This window comes from Cervus canadensis, chromosome 4 (genome assembly GCF_019320065.1).
Source record: "Cervus canadensis isolate Bull #8, Minnesota chromosome 4, ASM1932006v1, whole genome shotgun sequence".
Taxonomy (NCBI): domain Eukaryota; kingdom Metazoa; phylum Chordata; class Mammalia; order Artiodactyla; family Cervidae; genus Cervus; species Cervus canadensis.
This window is the reverse complement of record NC_057389.1, coordinates 15,914,534-15,934,339: the sequence shown is the minus strand read 5'-3', so window position 1 is coordinate 15,934,339 and position 19,806 is coordinate 15,914,534. Positions and strand designations below refer to the sequence as shown.

At 37.4% G+C, this 19,806-nt stretch overlaps 1 protein-coding gene across 11 annotated transcripts in view; it reads right to left on the bottom strand.

The window, feature by feature from the left end:
* Nucleotides 1-19,806, bottom strand: part of MCTP1 (multiple C2 and transmembrane domain containing 1) — a 558,463-nt gene that overhangs the window by 356,666 nt on the left and 181,991 nt on the right. The window contains exon 1 of one of the 11 annotated variants that reach the window (XM_043464650.1): nt 7,061-7,286. The exons of the other annotated variants lie outside the window; for them this stretch is intronic. Within the exon in view, the coding sequence (XP_043320585.1) occupies nt 7,061-7,117 (57 nt within the window). The 5' untranslated portion in view covers nt 7,118-7,286. Of the gene's footprint in view, nt 1-7,060; nt 7,287-19,806 lie in introns of those variants that run through there. 11 annotated transcript variants of the gene reach the window in all.

The following is a 19,806-nucleotide window of genomic DNA, read 5'->3' as shown; positions in this document are numbered from 1 at the left end:
ATAGTCAAAGTTCTGACAATTCCCATTAATTTGGCTGTTCACATTTATTTTGACCTTTTAATTTTATTATTTCTCTCTATGCACGTGTGTAACATTTGTCAATTATGTATGTATATATCTGTATCAATTTAGCTTTTTTTTTTTTTTCAATTTAGCTTTTGAATTAAGGAAGTAAACCAACTATGGTTCCATAGTGTAATTAAAGAATCTCTAACATGATGCAGTGGGAAAAGCTTGTGGCAAGAAATGATTTATAGATATGTCAGTTTTATATTGAAAACCGTCAGATGATGAAGAATGAGATGAACTGAAATAAATGGTTTTACATTTAACATTTCATTCCCTTGTGCTCACAAGTTCAGTAATAGGCTGATCCCAATTCAGTCTGGGCACATGAGTCATGACTCAGAGCAGATCTGGATGTGCCCGCTCATTCCCACTGTCTATCCATTCATCCATCCATCCAGCTGGCCAGCCAACTTGCTAGGAATCCTTCCTGAGGGTTCACTGCGTGCTAAGCACTGTGCTAGCACTGAGGGTACAAAACATCCTGAAGCAAGTTCTTGTCTTTGAGACTTTAGGAAACATGAGGGTTTGAAAATTACCCAAGAGAACGTAAATTGATAGAGCCACTACAGAAGACAATATGGAGAGTCCTTTAAAAACTAGGAATAAAACTACCACACAACCCAGCAATCCCACTACGAGGCATGTACCCTGAGAAAATCAACATTGAAAAAGACAGAGGTACCCCAATGTTCACTGCAGCACTATTTACAAAAGCTAAGACATGGAAACAACGTAGATGCCCATTGACAGATGAATGGATAAAGAAGCTGTGATACATACAGACAATGGAATATTACTCAGCCATAAAATGGAATGCATATGAGTCAGTTCTCATGAGGTAGATGAACTAGAACCTACAGATGAAGAAAGTCAGAAAGAGAAAAATACATACCATATATTAAAGCATATATGTGGAATCTAGAAAGATGGCACTGATGAACCTATTTGCAGGGAAGCAATGGAGACACAGACATAGAGAAGAGTTTTATGGACACGGGGTTGGGGGAGGAAAGGGTGGGATGAATGGAGAGAGTAGCATGGAAACATATACACTACCATATGTAAAACAGATGCCAGTGGGAATTTGCTGGATTACTCAGGGAACCTGAACCAGGGCTCTGTAACAGCCTAGAGGGCTGGGAAGGGGTCGGAGGTGGGAAGGAGGTTCAAGAGGGAGGGGCCATCCGTGTACCTATGACTGATTCACAGTGATGTACGGCAGAAACCAACGCAATAGTGTAAAGTAATTATCCTTCAATTAAAAATAGAATTTTTAAAAGAAAATTATCCAAGAATTTCAAGCATAATTTGTGGAATCTTTGGAGAAGGCAGATCAAAATGGATGTAGTCACATAATGGACCTAAAATCCTTCTACTATTCCTTCAATATGCTCCTTCTCACAAATGACGTTTATTAAGAATTCTTAACAGTTGACAAAGAAAAGGGGACAAGACAGTAATTCTCCCTTAAAACACACAAATTTCCAGAAGCTTTCCTAGGACTGCTGACAATGTGTGCATTGAAAGTTGTTTCTCTATCAAATATATGAAATCTTTTCACATCACCCAAGACAATGATCCCCCCTAGGAGGACTAGTTACATCTGTTCATTCTCGATGCATTTTGCATTATTACTAGCCTCATTTTCTATGAATTCCCAAATAACTTCAGTTTGTTTCTTGTTCATAAAGGCCTGGGTTTCACCACAAGTGAGAATGCTGGAGTCATCAAAATAATTAAATGTAGTAACATTTTTAAGATTTCTTTTCCTTTCTGTTGTACTTTATAGCAGTCACTTCATATTACTGGGATCAAGGTAATCTAACTGGAGGCAGCATAGAACATAAAGAATCTTGGCTCTGAAGCTTGACTACCTAGGTTCAACTCTGATCATTAGAATACCATTTGGGTGATTATTGGGATAAGTCACCTAATTTATACCTCAGTTTCTTCACCTGTGAAAGTGGACAATAGTAATAGTGCCCAAATCCCATGAGGTACTTTTAAGAAATAAATTAAGACAGTTCATTAAAATATATTATACAGACTGACTTACATGTTAGCCATTATTGCTATTTTCATCTTAGAAATACTTGTGGAGTACAGAATTTGTTTTGTTACATTTGGGTATGCAGTAAATTGCCATGAAGGAATATTACTAATCCATCCCACTAGTGAAATGACTCAAGAAAAGGGAGACCAAGTGACTGATTTGAGTACCTCTACTGAATTAAGATGGAATTAAAAGCCAATAAATCATCTCTGAAGCTTTTCTACTTGACTATCTCTCAAGGGGGTGTTCATTACCAGCCTTGGCACTTGCAGGCTCCTCTGGTAGCTCAGCTGGTAAAGAATCCACCTGCAATGCAGGAGACCCTGGTTCAATTCCTGGGTCAAGAAGACCCCCTGGAGAATGGACAGACTACCCACTCATATTCACGGGCTTCCCTGGTGGCTCAGATGGTAAAGAATCTGCCTGCAATGTGGGAGACCTGGATTTGATCCCTGGGTTGGGAAGACCCCCTGAAAGAGGATATGGCAACCCACTCCAGCATTCTTACCTGGAGAATCCCCAAGGACAGAGGAGCCTGGCAGTCTCCATTGGGTCACAAAGAGTCGGACATGACCGAGCATCTAAGCACCGCACTTGGTACTTAGGACAATGGTGCCTCTATGGACTGTGTGATTGACCTGAAAGTGCTTTACCCACCTTGGTGTTCACAGGGTGAGTAACCGGTATTTACAGAGTACCTATAGGATGTGTGGGACTGTCATCTAGCATGGGCATGTTTTGTCAACTTTGTAGATAAGAAAACAAAATCAAAAGAAGACACGGGCTTCCTTGTCAGTTCCAAAACCACAGGAGGGATCAAGGGTACAAAAAATACTGCTTCTCCCACTACTCACCCTACAGGCCAGAGTTCTGTCCCTCAGATCCCACACAATCTCACCGCACTTATGTTTAGTGAAGCTTTTCAACTATCCATCAGTTCAGTTCAGTTGCTCAGTTATGTCTGACTCTTTATGACCCCATGGACTGTAACATGCCAGGCCTCCCTGTCCATCACCAACTCCCGGAGTTTACCCAAACTCATGTCCATTGAGTCGGTGATGCCATCCAACCATCTCATTCTCTGTTGTCCCCTTATCCTCCTGCCTTCAATCTTTCCCAGCATCAGGGTCTTTTCAAATCAGTTTTCCTTTATCTCCTAACAGTTATAGATTTATGCAGTTCTTGGAATCAAGGTACACTTGAATTTTATTACAAAACAGAGCTAGGACCTGTTCATAAGGTTGCATGATGTTAAATTCCACTTATTTATTGAAGGTATAAATTAGAACACAGGAAATGAAGATATATTATATACTTTTCATGAGAGGCACATTTTTTATTAAAGGAAATGGTGACCCTATTTTGAATTCTTAGGAATGAGATATAAACCTTATTAATACCACCAACACAAGAAACCTTTTAATTAACTTGTCTTCCAATTTTACTGTTAAGAGGCTTTAAAGAAAAATTTTCTTTATGACTCTAATTTGTTCATTAGCATCATAGGATATATGTCATTAACTTTTATAATTATGAAAAGTCATTGTTCTCCCATCTCATAGCTCTGAAAAATAGTGTCCCATAAATATAAAACAGCCAGATCAATTCTAACAGAAATGAATGGAAGTTCACTTGTTTTTTAAAATTTTCCTAATCTCTTTTTAAGGGTAACCTTTGGAAGAATCTTTTTTCTAGCCACTTTCAACAAGCATCAAAACAATCTACCATACTATCTGCAGTTTTAAAAGCTACAAAATCGACCCCCCATTCATTTCACATGTTTACTTTTATGATTCAACTCTCCAGAGAAGAGCTTGGACACGTCTACTGTGGCAATAGCTAAGAGATTGCAAGACTCAGATGCTATAGTTTGATAACCACTCCACAAATTTGTGCTCTGTTAAACTAGATCCAATGAGAATTCTCAGCCCACAAAACTTGTAGACAGCGCAATATGTCTTCCGAGAAACATTCTCCAAGGATATAGTTTCTGATAATGATGTGCATCAATGCTGCAAAAAGTATTTATCTTTAAAAAAAAAAACAACAACCAGAAAAACTCTTAACAGCAGGAAACAACTAATCTTGTGATCAATTTCTAGCTAACCAAGGAGACAAAAAGATCCAGGTTCAGGTACTAGTTGAGCGAAGTTAGGCACTTTCCTTAAGCATTCTGGACCTTAATTCCCTTCTTTCTGAAGTAAGAAGATAAACACATCTAAGTTCACTTCCAAGTATCTATATAATTCTGTATATCTTATTCAGTGATAGTGATATTGACAAGCTCTGCTGAGTTCACAAGTGCTTTCTCACCAAGTCTCATGTGATTTTCAGAAGTAGATGTGACCCTCACAGATTTTCAGAAGTAGGCAGGAGAGCAATCACTATTTATTTTTCCCAGTGAATGTGCTGCTTTTGCTATCCAGTAGGATTCACTAGAGACTCTAAGATGTAAAGCAGAACCCAGAAAGATTTAGTTTTTAGGAGTCAGAAAGAGTACTCTATAAGATAATTTCTTCCTATTCTGTAGTTTCTCACCCTGAATCCTTCAAACAAAGCTTTACTTAAAAGAAAAATATTTTAAAATTTTATGTTATGTGCTTCTGCTAATGTAGTCCCTAACTGGGTGTTGATTTTAGGTTAAAGATAAGATGCAATTGCCGAAAGATAAGTATCTTTTGAGTGAGGATCAGTTTTCTCTTGCTATTTGAGATTTTTCGAACAGCACTGAGGCTTAGGTAAAATTAGGTTTTTATTTTTATTTTTGGAGCTTACCTTTGCATACTATTTTTATAGAAGGTAGAAATTCACGAGTAAAATAGTTTACAAAAAAAGAGAAAAAAGGAGACCCTCACTTCTGAAAATAAATGGTCTGAATCCAGAGTGGAATTCTGCGTATCTCTGATATCTTGTCAGTGCTTTTCCTTCAAGAAGACACAAAAACAATTCCACAGAAACATATGTAAAACATTACAGTCAAATAAAATTATATAACAGACATGATACTACCTTTTTGCAATAATTCTGTAAGGTAGATAAATTTGTCCCAACCATGCTCCCAATTATTCTTTGTCTCAGAGGTCAAGGAATTTCCTGAATAATTGAAATCTAAAAGACTTATTTTTGCCATTATATCTAACCTCTTTCTGACCTCACTTCCCACCAGAACCATTATGAGAGGTGAGAAATAGAGATGGTACCCCATTTGGTCTATTCACTATCCTTCTCTCTCTCTGCCCATTACCCACACTCCTCTTGGATGTGCAAAGAAGCAGGAAAACAGCCAAAGGATGAGGAAAACAGAAAGGAAGGAGGAGAAGCAATCTAATCAGGTAATTACCAGTTGGCTGTACAATGTCATTGAAATTAAGTCTACATTTGTAACAGAGCATATTATCAAAACTTGAATTTTATAGCATTTTACCAGCCTGAGTTTTCATTCACAATAACAGTTTCGATGGCCACTATAATCCAGATTTAAGAATCTGAAACAGTGTCAATTGTAATAAGATATGCTTTTGTCTTGATGTAGATTATTATGTTCTATCGCTTTATTGACATTTCCTAATCCACATATAGCATAAGGAAAAAATCTCAAGGAGAATACTTAACAGAATAGCCCTGCCCTTGTCCAGGCATAAAAGCAGAGTTTTATATATATATCAAACATCAGGTTATTCTATTTATAACCTCTTGTGTTCTCATCTTTTGGGATATGTGCCTTTTCACTATGCAAAGTCTCCAAAGCTCATAGAGTGCTAAGTCATTTTCTTTGAAGTTTTTCTTTTCTAATTTGGAATACTGCCTTTAAATATTTGGAAGGTAAACTAATTTTAATTTCCTCTTCACAGAAGAGGAAAACTTCATGCCTTCACTTCAGCCTTTGCAAAACATGAGTTATTAAATGTATATATCTAATGGAAAATAATCTCCAAATTGTAGTTAAAATCTAGCAATTTTGCAGTGGGCATAATTGTGAATAGAAATGAAATAATCTCTAAGCATGACAGTGGGTCAATTAAGAAGAAGTACTCCAATGCCAACTGTCACTAAAGATAGAAAATCCCTTTAATTCATCAACATCTCACAAATTCACAGCTGTAGCTCTCACAATCAAATTAACCTTTCCTACTTCAGAAGAATTTAAAGGCCTTAAATATGACTATCCAGAGTGATATGATACCAGATACACCTTTAGCTCTGATTTGATACCATTTCTTTAATCAATAAAAAATCAAGACAACACTCCTGTTTTCCACTCCCACCTTTCCTCAGCAGTCTTCAAGAATTTCAAAAGCAAACCTCTTGTCCACTTCTCTAATCTACAGATTTCTCCATCCATACAATGTATATATGAGTGTCTCCAACAACAGCTCAGGAAACAGACTTATGATAATAAACTCATATACAATTCAAAACAAATGGATGAGAAGTTTAAAAATGATGACCTTTCACTTAAATAAAAAGTCAAAGCAAGAGACACTACTTTTCAACTTTCTAAAAATCACTAAGACCACTTTTTGCATAATGGAGAAATACAGTTATTGAACTATCATTATTTTGAATAAAATCCAAATATAATCATAGGAATTTTATGCATTTACATTTTACCTTTAACCCTAAGATGACAGGGTGGCAAGAAGAAAAACAATGATACTGGTACTACTTAATCCTTAAAAAAAATACAAAGCTACTACAATGTTTTCACATCTCAGGCACTATATTGTTAATTAAAAACTATTATGCAAGCAATATCAATCTATTAAGTATCTCACAAGTAGGCTGTACCATAAATTCAAAATTATTTGCACAAGAATCTCCAAGCCACCTTTAAGATCCTGTGAGAACGCATTTTCTGAGGCATGATCACATACTACAACTGCCACGTTAATTCAAGGCTGCCACAATACAGTGAGTAAATTAAAATATAACACTTACCTTATTATAAATAACTGGCAAATTACAGGCACCTTTCAGCTTGCAGCTATACAGCATAGTTGATTAGAAATAAACAAAACATCTTTCACTCCAGGGACAGAACTGCATCTTCAGACTTGGCTTTCGTTACTGAATCCCAGCAAGAGAGGCTGTACTCCTCTCAGAGGGCGAGTAGCAGCCTCTTCGCAGAGCACACTTGCTGCTCTGAACAGCAGCGACTTAGAATGAAAGTAAGAGGAACCCGTGATGTTTAAATACCGCTGCTTCACATTCACAGGATATGACTCAACTCTCTCTCAAACCAGTAGGGATAGAGTTTCCCCCTGCAAAACTGTTAGATTACATAACAAACATCACATTTGGGGGTCTCACATGTTTACAAACTAAAACTGAAAAATTTCACCTGCTAAATCAGACATGCATTTTCAAAATCACCAACTTCTTCCCCATGGCACAAACCACACATGGAAATTTGAATAATAGCAGGGCTCAGAGAAAAACGACCCTGCTTGCTCTCTGCAATGAATTCATGTAATGTTGTTAAATGTGTGTGAACTCGCCAACATCGCTCTGACAGAGATATAAAAAGGAGTTTCACTAACATTTCATCAGTGCAAACAGTATAGAATCAAACTCTTTATTATTCAAGAAGTGGCAATTCCACAAAACACAAAAGAATCTCCTTCACCAAGTCGAGAATGGAAATAGATCTCTGCGGTTTGCTGTCGCTGATTCCCACAGAAATCCTGTCCTACGCTGTCATTACCTTGTCCTGGTAGCTCTGCCTACCTCTCCAACTCAATCTTCCTTTATCTTTTTCTCAAACACTTCCACAGAAACATGACTAATGAGAGAACTGCCCTAGCAACTGTGGCAATGTTCTCTGCATCTTAACTCTGAGCTGTATTAAATTTGATCACACATTGAATTATTATATTTGGACATTTCAGTCAATAAATATTATAGACTTAGATCCTTGGAGGAGAGTCTACTACATAAATTCAACTGCCATCAGCAAGAACAAAAAGATGAAAACATGCATATCAATAGTAGCAAGTAGACCAGGACTGTTCAACAGAAAGATAAATTGAGTCACACATGCAATTTTAAACATTTTAATCATATTATAGAAGGGAAAAGTAACATGTAAACTTAATTTTAATAATGTTTATATTAATGTATCTAAAATATTATCATTTTAATCTATAATCAATATAAAATTAATTACTTTACAATTTCTGTACTAGCCTTGTGGAGCTAATGTATATTTTACATTTAGAGTACATTTTAATCTGAACTAGCTATATTTGCATACTCAATGGCTAACACATGGCTAGTGGCTACCATATTGCATAACGTAGGTCTAGAATTTGGAGTTCATTCTTAGTCCTCAGGTTGCAGTTCAAATGTTGTCTCTTCAGAGAAGGCTTTCCTTTACCACCTTACCTGAAATGACCTTCCCCAGTTACTTTTCATCTCATGTTCTTTATATTTCCTTCATGGTAAACCACAACCTGGAATTTTCTTCTTTGTTTATTTACTTATTGATAGTCTGTGGCCCCTAACAAGAATGAAAGAAACTTAAGAGCAGGGAACTTGTTGTAGTCAGTATTTTATTCCCAGCCCCTGGCATGGTGACCAGTCCATAGCAGAATTTAATAAACATTGTCTAATAAATGAATAAATAAACTATAGAACCTGTACTAAGGGTTGGCAAATAACAGAATATTAACAAATGTGTTTTAAGACTAGGTGTCTATCATGTCATTGATACCATCTATCATTATCACTGAATATTTAGCAAATACATTGGGTAACACTTTCCTGAACCGAAAAACAATCTCTCTGTTATAGTGTTAATGGTCCTTAATCTATAATGTGTTTTCTTTTTACACACAATATTATATATAAATAATACTTGTTTCATTACTCTAGCAAAGATTTGGAATGAAACTTATAAGAATCCTTTGGTCCTTAAGACATAAATCTGGATACCATTAGTAAGTCCATCTTCTACTCACAAAAACATAAAAAAACCCACTATCTATAAGACATTTGTAGTGACAATTATATATTTGCCTGAGCAGCACACATACCTTCTCCTTCTAGTATCATAATCCTGATTTTTATCTAGCAAACCACCCATTCCACTCTCCCTCTCAATCTGCGTGGTTTATGTTATGCTGACCCAGCCTCGCAAGTGGGCATGTGACCCAGGCTTGACTGATCAGTATAAATTACCCACAGAACTACAGTGACAGGGTCAAGAATGGACACAGGACCTAAGCTGGTGAAGCAAGAGCCACTCCGGCACTTCTGCTGATATTGAGAGAGAGGCTATAAAGTCGATAGAATGTAAGTGTGGAACTGCTCGTTGACATATTTGCTACCACACAAAGTGAGGTTGTCTGAAAATGAGGCCACCCAAGGGAAAAAAACAAAGATGAGAAAAGAAAATTCTGGCCAATGCTACTGCAGTTTCTAAATCTTGCCATTCATTAAATCACATTTGCCCTCTGTCGTAATGATGGATGTACTGGAATATTCGCTGCAGAACTTTTTGTAGTAGTAAACAACCAGAAACTTTGCAATAGGCCATGAAGAGTTAAGTGTTAAACAATGAGTTAACTGTACTAAGGAATATTATGTAGCTAATTAATAAAAATAAAAAGGCTATCTAGATGCACTGACATGCGAAGATCCCTAAAAGACATTCGATAGAAATAACATGTTTCAGAAAAATACATTATCCCAGTTATGGGTACATAAAGTTTTATATACAAAGTCACAGAAAAGGACCTGGATGACTGCATACCAACTGTGGACAAATGGTCAAGTCTAGGAAAAGAGATTTGAAATAAGAGAGTGACTGGAGGAGGAAAAGGAGAGAGCCAGTCATTTCACTTAGTTTATCTATTGCACCAATCTCATAAAATGAAAGTGAATTTGTATACCCCTTAGGTAAACTGAAAAGAACATGTTACTCTTTAAAATGAAATGTTTGATATTTTATATTTCTCTAGTGTACTACATTATTCTCACTCTAAATGGACTACTCTTATTTTTTTTTAAAGCAAAGTAACAGAAATAAGAGTGCTTTTCTCTACCACTCTCTCCAGTCTTCATCAGTCCAAACTTATGCATTATCTAATTTTTCAGTCTGACTAGAAGATATGTCAAGAGAGACAAAGAGAGTGCCGAGAGACACAGGAACCCACAGCAAGCTACAAGAGGCCCTCCAGGGCACCTTCTGAGATTGGCTAAGGTCTTTGATTTTTTTTTTCTCTTGGCCTCCTGAAAGCTCTTTTATTGACTTCATAAAAATATAGCTTTGATTTATTCAACTGTCAACATATCGACAGCCAAATATTAATAATAAGATGCCTTACATTAATTTAGTCAGTCTTGGATCACTGTAAATAAACTGGCCTATTATTTGCTCAATGAAAGGCTTCTGGTCTCTGAATTGGGCAGAATTGCTTTCCTAACTGGGGCTTCTCTGGTGGCTGAGATGGTAAAGAATCTGCCTGCAATGCGGAAGACCCAGATTTGATTCCTGGGTTGGGAAGATCCCCTGAGAAGGGAAATGGCTACCCATTCCAGTATAAAATCTAAACCTTGGTTGGTTGGTTGTTTGTTTTTTCCCGGCTTGATCAAGTCCTCAAAAATCTTCACATTATCTTAGGTACCACCCATGCTTTTGTATTCCCCTGGGTTTCCACAGTATTCCTTCCTTGAAAATCACACAGCTAATGGTACTCAGAGTCTGAGACAGGAGTCAGGCCCTTTTCAAGTTTAGTAAAGCTAACCGGGATTGGAATTTACACAGTGCTGCCACACTGATGTATTTGCCAGGCAGTGAGTATACCGCTCTATTTTATTCTCAAAGCCTACTTATCCTGATAACTGAAACCTCCTACAGAGTCTGTTGACTCTCTTGAAAATCTTAACATAATGCAAAATTTGCGTCAGATTTCCTGGAAGAAATAAAACATTACAGATACAATTAAAGCCACCATATGCTCCTGCCTATGCCATTTCCTCCTTAGGTAAACACTCTATAGGATTATCTTTTATCATTCCCATGCATCTTTTTTATATTTCCATTAAACATGTGTTTATCCATAAATAAGATACTTGTTTGCATGTTTTAAGCTTCATAAAATTGTAGCATGACATGTAGATGCTTTAATTTTTAGTTTTATTTTTTGCTTAGCATTATCTTGAAGTTTTATATATTAATAGTTCTAGACAGTGTAATCTTTTTAATTGCTCTTTAGCATTCCAATTCATACACCCATTCCCCTATTGGTAGATTTAGGTTACCTCTAATTTATTGCTACAATTTTTCCTTAATTTTTAATATTATTTCATGTGGGATCTTAGTTCCTCAACCAGAGATCATACTGGTACCCCCCTGCATTGGAGGCACAGAGTCCCAACCATCGGTCCCAACTACAGGGACCAAGGAAGCCCCTTTTGCTACTATTAAGCTACTCTTAATTCTTGTACATGTGCAAGAGCTTCTCCAGCGGTGGACAGGATTGTAATAAGAAGGGATAGAATTGTAGAGTCATTGGATATGCACAGCTGCACCTTTACTGGATACCGTCAAATGACATCCCAACATAATTAGACAATTTACAATTCAGCCAGCAGTGTACAAGAGTCTTGCTTTCTCTAGATTCCTACTATCTCCACAATACTGATATTCCAGACTCTGACATTTTTGTCATTTGTTTGTGACTGGTATAGAATCTCAGGGTTTTAATTTTGGTTTCCCTAACTACTGCTGAAGTTGAGCATCTGATCTAATTATTATTGGCCTCTTCCCTAATAGGTTGTTTTTCTTTTACTTACTTTTGGACGGTCTTCATATACCACAGTTCAACTCCTTTGTCAATTATATGAACTATAGAAATCACTTTTCAGAGTGTAGTTTGTTTTATCATTGTTTATAAAACTGCTAGTGGTTTATTATTTTTAAATTTTACGTTTTTTTAATTTAAAACTTTATTTTTTTTCAGTTACTTATCTATATTTCTTGAGTCAAAAGAATGGTGAAAATTCAGCCATTATTCCTGAAGCATTCCCAGCAATAATGTCAGATTGCACATCTTAAAGGGATCTGAGAAGAACTTCTATTTCCAATGAGTTCAATTCATCAATTACTGAGTATTTGCTATGTGCCCCACACTGTGTTAGAGAGAACACACTTGAAGCAATCCTTAAGAGAGAACATACTTGAAGTAATCCTTGTAATCAAGAAATATGAAGTCTAGTTGAGGAAAAAAACTTATAAGTAGATGATGATGATGAAATAGAGAAATAACCATGTGCTAGAGATTGTGATAATTCATTATTTAATTTAGGAGTAGTTTAATTAAGATGGAGTAAATGTTATTATAAGAGACCTCTACAAGATGCTATGAAGCAGAGAGAAGAGAATATGTTATTACCTTGCACCCTAAGGATTATTCAAAATACCAAGTAGTTAAATTTGTAGTACTATAGACCTGTGAGATATAGGAAGATCTACAACTGACATTTCTCTTTTCTCAAGCAAATCTATTTTCCCAAATATATCACTCATAAATTAATCCTATTTAGAAGATTAATAGGAATTAAGGAGCAAGTTATTCATTGGGAAAAGAAATACACTTCCTTGGGAAAGCTAATTTCTTTCTACAATCAATAATCCAATTATATAATGACATTTTCCTGCATTCATCAGAGACAGTTACCAAAAAGCCTGCAATTCTTAAGAATCACAACAAATGGCAAAGCTTCCCGTACCTGATTATTAATAATTTGTAATATTGAAGCTAAAAATAATCTCTTATTCCTTAAAGAAATTCCATGGTAAATACATCTGTAAACCAAGCATGCATATTTATCACTTTTGTAAATAAAATGTTCCTACTATTTTTCTTCCAATGCAGGTAATATCTAGAGCATTTTTAAAAGTACAGAATATGAGAGTAGTTAATTTCTTCACCCAGGAGGAAGAAAGGACTCTTGATCTAGAAACAGAGAAGGGTGGCAGGCAGCGCCACCTATTTCCTGTGGAAAGATTAAGGGCATCCACTTTCTTGAAGCTATGAGCTTTACATTTGAGTCTTCTATCACTGTAACCTCTAGGACTTACAAACTCAAACATGTTTGCAATTAGTTATTTGGAGGGCTGACATTAAAATGAATCTGGAAATGAGAAAATAAGACTACCATTTGAGAATAAACCTTTGAAATAAAAACACAGAAGGTCAGAGCACAAAAATAAGAAAGGCAAGCTTAATTGTCAGAACGATACAAATTCAAATGCTTTGAGGCATGCACATTACCACTAGGTAATGTGAGTCAATGTCATGGACCTGGTGGGGACCAGGCAGAAAGGACTGAAAGACAGCGCTCAAGCCTCATCTACAGGGGACAGTCTCTACTCGGCTCCAGAGAATTGACCTCATGTGGGAAGGGCCCAGGAAGGCTAGATCTCTGGATTTTTCAAATATTTTTTCCAATTTTTTAAAGTTATGTGAATACTCCTGAATTTTAAATCTTTGCCTTTCTATAGTATGAGACAAACTAAAGCTTTTGAAGGCCAGATGTGCCCATCGAAGTGCCAGTCTCAGATTCTCAGATATGACCATGCTCTAAACTGATTCTGCCAACAGGAAGACAGTCCAGACCAAGAAACAGGTACAAAGCAACCTCAGAAGCAAGCATAGTCCATGATCATTCAAAAGCTGAGATAGGGTGCTCTGGGCTGGTGGCATGCCCCTTTTATTATAAATCTGCCTTTAATTTCATTAAACCTATGAGCCTGAGAACCAACTGTCTTCCGACTCCATGTGCTACTTTCCATCACTTTACTCTCTGATTAGAATTTGGTATTCTGTTTACATGACTTCAGGGAGAACTTGCTGGAAGGCTGAGGGAACCTGAGGATCTACTCAGCAACTATGTCTCCTAATCAACCATGTCTCCTATGTCAACTAACTAACTAAAGGTTAGTAAGTTGGCAGCCTGGTGAGAGAGGTGGCCTGTCTCCAGGGACAAAAAGCACTTGGGTGGGAACATGAGCTACCACACCCCAGCGGTTTCACTTCTCGCTGTGAAGGGAAACATTGGCATTCTGCTTCTGTACATCAGTCATTTGAACTCTGTTAATATAAGCCCAGCTCTAGGGGACAGATGGGCTCCAGGACTGCAGACAGCTCTGGTTTCTGGGCCCATAAGGTCTTGGACCATACCACAGAGAGTGACAAATGCCCTAACACAAGTCCACCCTGCAAGACCTCATGGGAGTTTAAGTAATTTATCTTACAACCACACTTACCCTCACTCTGCCCCCATGGCCATACCTTATAGAGGATCCTTATCTGGTCCTATGAAGGTCCAGAAATGACCTAGAAGTGTGAAGTGGAGAATCAAAGAGAAAAAAACCCAAGAACACAGACAGAGTATGCACAGAAATGTTAACACTTATTTGTAATCATCAGTGCGAGGAAACAGATGTTGCGCTGTGTGCTTGCTAAAGACCATCCTGTTTAATCCTCAGAAACTCTGAGAAGCTAATACTATCTTCAGCAATTATTTTACAACGGAGGAAACCGAGGCCTAAGGAAGTTAAGCAACCTGACCACATTTACACAGGTAACAAGCAGTGGAGTTGGGATTAGAATCCACACCCTTAGACACTGCACTCTGTTGCCTGTATACTTTATTTCACTTCATTGTTTTTAACACCAAACATGCACTATGTACTTATATGCTGGGCACTGTTCTAAGTACTTTACCAATACTAACTAATTTCTTCCTTAAAATAACAGTGTGAAGTGGGCACAAAAACACTCCTGTTCTGATATGGACACTGAGGCAAAGAGAAGTTAAGTAACTTGCCCAAGATTATACAGCTAGTAGATGGCTGAACCAGGATTCAAACACAGGCAGTCTCGCTCCAGAGTCCACACTTTCAGTCCTCTGCTACTCCTACAATGTTCCCTTGGAAGAAATGATGAAGATTTCAATTTCAAATGTTAATTTCTATACTGCTGTAAGTGCAATTTTTCAGAAGGAGAGGTATAAAAACAAGGTAAAAAAATTTATGCCATATCACTTCTCTTTATTGTATACCAATTAGAAAAACTGTAACTCTTCTATATCCCAGAATTATGAAGCAAGTAGCCACCATAAAATACTACAGGCTGAGATTCAATTATTCTTAGGAGACATATCCAAGGAAGGTGACAAATTTAATTCTACACTTTTTCCCCCTCACTCTGCAGAAGAAATTAAAGGAATACTTTTTATTTCTGCATTTATAAATCCTAGGAAGTAAAAATAGGATTACCTTTGAGAAATCTTAGATGAACAAATATTTCAGAGTTTAATTTAAAGGTCATTTTTTTCGTAGATATTGAACAAGCTTAATTTCAGAATAAAAGTGCATTGAACATAAGGAAATTGATGTAGATACATCCTACTTGAAACCAAACTTTCTGCTAAACTTAAAATGGAACTTTCAAATTCACAAATTTCTGAGTTTTATTAAAAATAATACTTCAGAATTGATTTGATAAAAATAACACCTTCTGACTCATGCAGTAAATGTGAAGGAAACTCTTTTATTTAACTAGTGAGAAAAGGTCTTCGTTGGTTCCTATACCAGTAAAACAGTCCAATTTAGACCCTCTTAGACAGAGTCTAAAATGTTAAGTCAATCCTGAATTCAGAAGATCTGCTTAAGTGTAAGATCTGTTTCATTCCCCTATGGTCTTTACTGTTTGATTAAGTTAATAAACTCATTCCAGAACCTGACATCTTGAGAGACATAGCATTCTTCGGAACCAGCTCATAAAACTGGCTCTCAACGAAAAGAAACAGCATCTACAAAGCTTTCTTTATTTTAGTTCTCTGTTCTCTGCAACACTCCCACCATCTTCACTTACACAATTCATGTAGTCTGGTCATCAAAGCATAGCTTACTCCCCTAACATTATTGCTTGCCTCGGTTTATGCCTCAGAATTCTCACACCCCCCACACTCAGGCCCCTCACCTGGGGCCCCTTCATATTTCTCTTTCATTCTCTTTCTACTGCCACTCTTCCTTGCATTGTCTCCATTGCATAAAACAATTTTAGGAATTTCAAGGTAATTTTTGAGGCAAGATTCCATGGTTGTTCAAAGAGCAGGTTTTAAAAATCTAAGTACTCTTATCAGGGCAGCACCAGGGAATTCCCCAGCCTCCACAGCTAGCCACCCAAGGACCCAGCCCTTCCCACCAGCAAGTCAGAACCAGCCCCAGGACTACCCACTCCAGGGCTGCAGAGCCGGATGCGCGGGATCTGGCCCTGCTTACCAGCAGGTAAGCAGCCACTGCATGCAGCAGCTTTCGCAGCCAACCAGGCTGAGGGCCAGCCCTGCCTGCTTGCACACCAACGGCAGTCTGCCCTGACACAACAGAAGAGCCCATGCAGCCCACATAGTCAGTGCCCCTAACACATATAGATCTGGTGAGAGAGGGGAATGTGCAACCAGACTACATCTCCCACGTAGGGCCACTTCTCCAGGATCAGGACATATAACTGACCTATTTAACACATAGAGACAAGTCAGAGGATAAACCAGAGAATCAATCAAAATGATGACAGAGGAATATGTTCCAAAGGAAGTAACAAGACAAAACCTCAGAGGAAAAAAAAACAAACAAACCCCAAGGTGGAGATAAGCCACTTATTTCATGAAGAGTTCCAGGTAATGATAATAGAGATCCTCAATAAACTGGAAGATATGAGAAGTTTAACATAAAGTTAAAAAGCATAAAGAAGGTCCGAACAGATGAGGAATGCAATAACAAATGAAATATACATTACAAGGAATAAACAGTAGGTTAGACATTAGAAAGCAATGGATCAGTGAACTAAAAGACCAGGTAGAGAAAATTACCCAAGTTAAACACAAGCAAAAGGCAAAGGAGAAAAGGAAAGATATACCCATTTGAATGCAGAGTTCCAAAGAATAGCAAGGAGAGATAAGAAAGCCTTCCTCAGTGATCAATGCAAAGAAATAGAGGAAAACAATAGAATCGGAAAGACTAGAGATCTCTTCAAGAAAATTAGAGATGCCAAGGGAATATTTCATGCAAAGATGGGCTCAATAAAGGACAGAAATGGTATGGACCTAACAGAAGCAGAAGATATTAAGAAGAGGTTGCAAGAATACGCAGAAGAACTTTAAAAAAAAGATCTTCATGACCCAGATAACCACGATGGTGTGATCACTCACCTAGAGCCAGACATCCTGGAGTGCGAAGTTAAGTTAGCCTTAGGAAGCATCACTATGAACAAAGCTAGTGGAGGTAATGGAATTCCAGTTGAGCTATTTCAAATTCTAAAAGATGACGCTGTGAAATTGTTGCACTCAATATGCCAGCAAATTTGGAAAACTCAGCAGTGGCCAAAGGACTGGAAAAGGTCAGTTTTCCTTCCGATCCCAAAGAAAGGCAATGACATGAATTTGACATGAGTTTGACAAAGAATGTTCAAACTACCATACAATTACACTAGTTTCACATGCTAGCAAAGTAATACACAAAATTCTCCAAGCTAGGCTTCAACTGTACATGAACTGAGAACTTCCAGATGTTCAAGCTGGATTTAGAAGAGTCAAAGGAACCAGAGATAAAATTGCCAACATCTGTTGGATCATAGAAAAAGCAACAGGGTTCCAGAAAAACATCTATTTCTGTTTTATTGACTGTGGTAAAGCCTTTGATGGTGTGTATCACAACAAACTGTGGAAAATTCTTAAAGAGATGGGAATACCAGACCACCACACCTGCCTCCTGAGAAACCTGTATGCAGGTCAGGAAGCAACAGTTAGAACCAGATATGGAACAACAGACTGGATCCAAACTGGGGAAGGAATACTTCAAGGCTATATATTGTTACCCTGCTTTTTTTTTTTTAACTTAGATGCAGAGTACATCATGCGAAATGCCTAGCTGGATGAAGCACAAGCTGGAATCAAGATTGCCAGGAGAAAAATCAATAACCTCAGATATGCAGATGTGAATAGACAGCAGAATAGATATGCAGATAGCAGAAAGTGAAGAGGAGCTAAAGAGCCTCTTGATGAAAGTGAAAGAGGAGAGTGAAAAAGCTGGCTTAAAACTCAACATTCAAAAAACAAAGATCGTGGCATCTGGTCCCATCACTTCATGTCAAATAGATGGGGAAACAGTGAAGACAGTGAGAGACTTATTTTTAGGGGCTCCAAAATCACTGTAGATGGTGACTGCAGCCATAAAAGTAAAAGACACTTGCTTCTTGGAAGAAAAGCTATGACAAACCTGGACAGCATGTTAAAAAGCAGAGACATTACTTTGCCAAAAACAGTCTGTCTAGTCAAAGCTATGGTTTTTCCAGTAGTCATGTACGGATGTAAAAGTGGGGCCATAAGGAAGACTGAGTGCTGAAGAATTGATGCTTTTGAACTGTGGTGCTGGAGAAGACTCTTGACAGCAACTTGGAAGCAAGGAGATCAAAGCAGTCCATCCTAAAGGAGATCAGTCCTGGATATTCATTGGAAGGACTGATGCTGAAGCTGAAACTCCAATACTTTGGCCACCTGATGCAAAGAGCCAACTCATTAGAAAAGACCCTGATGCTGGGAAAGGTTGAGGGCAAGAGGAGAAGGGGACGACAGAGGACAAGATGGTTGGATGGCATCACCATGAGTTTGAGTTTGAGAAAGCTCTAGAAGATGGTGAAGGACAGGGAATCCTGGCATGCTGCAATCCACGGGGTCTCAAAGAGTCAGACACAACAGAGTGACTGAGCAACAACAACAACAAACAGAAAAAAAAATTTTTAATGCAGATATTTTGCAATACCACTGGCCCAACATCAAGTATACTAAGTTTTACAATATATTCTCAGAGGAGTAGAGAGAGAAGGAAAGGAGCGAAGAACTTACTTGAAGAAATAATAGCTGAGAACCTTTCTAACTAGGGAAAGGAAACACACATTTAGGAAGCATGGGGTCCCAAATAAGATGAACCCAAGGAAGTTCACACCAAGAAAACTTACAGTATTAATGGCAAAAATTAAAGACAAGGAGAGAATCTTAAAAACTAGAAAAGGAAAGCAACTAGTTATATGCAAGAGAATTTCCATAAGACATTCAGCTGACTTTTTAGCAGGAACTTTCCAGGCCAGAGGAAGTGACTGTATCAAAGTGAAGAAAGGGAAAAAAATCTACAACAAAGGATACTCCACCTGGCAAGGTTATTATTCCGACCTGGAGGAGATATAAACAGTTTCATAGACAAGCAAAAACTAAAAGAGTTCAGCACCAATAAATCAGGTATGCAAGAAATGTTAAGGGGACTTCTCTAAACAGAAAAGATTACAACTGAAATATAAAAATTGCAAAAGGTAAAATATTATTGGTAAAAGCAAACATACAGTACAGGTAGTTGATTAACCGGTTAAAAAACAAAACTAAAATCATCTATATCCACAATTAGTAATTAAGGAATACACAAAACAAAAAGATGTAAAATATGATGTCAAAAACATTAAATATGGGGGTGATGAATAAAAATGCAGGTTGTTCAAATGAGTTTGAACTTAAGAGATCATCAACTTAAAGTAATCATTTATATATAGAGATGCTATGTATGAACTTAATGGTAACCACAGTCTAAAAATCTAGAATAGACACACACATACAAAAAGAAAGGA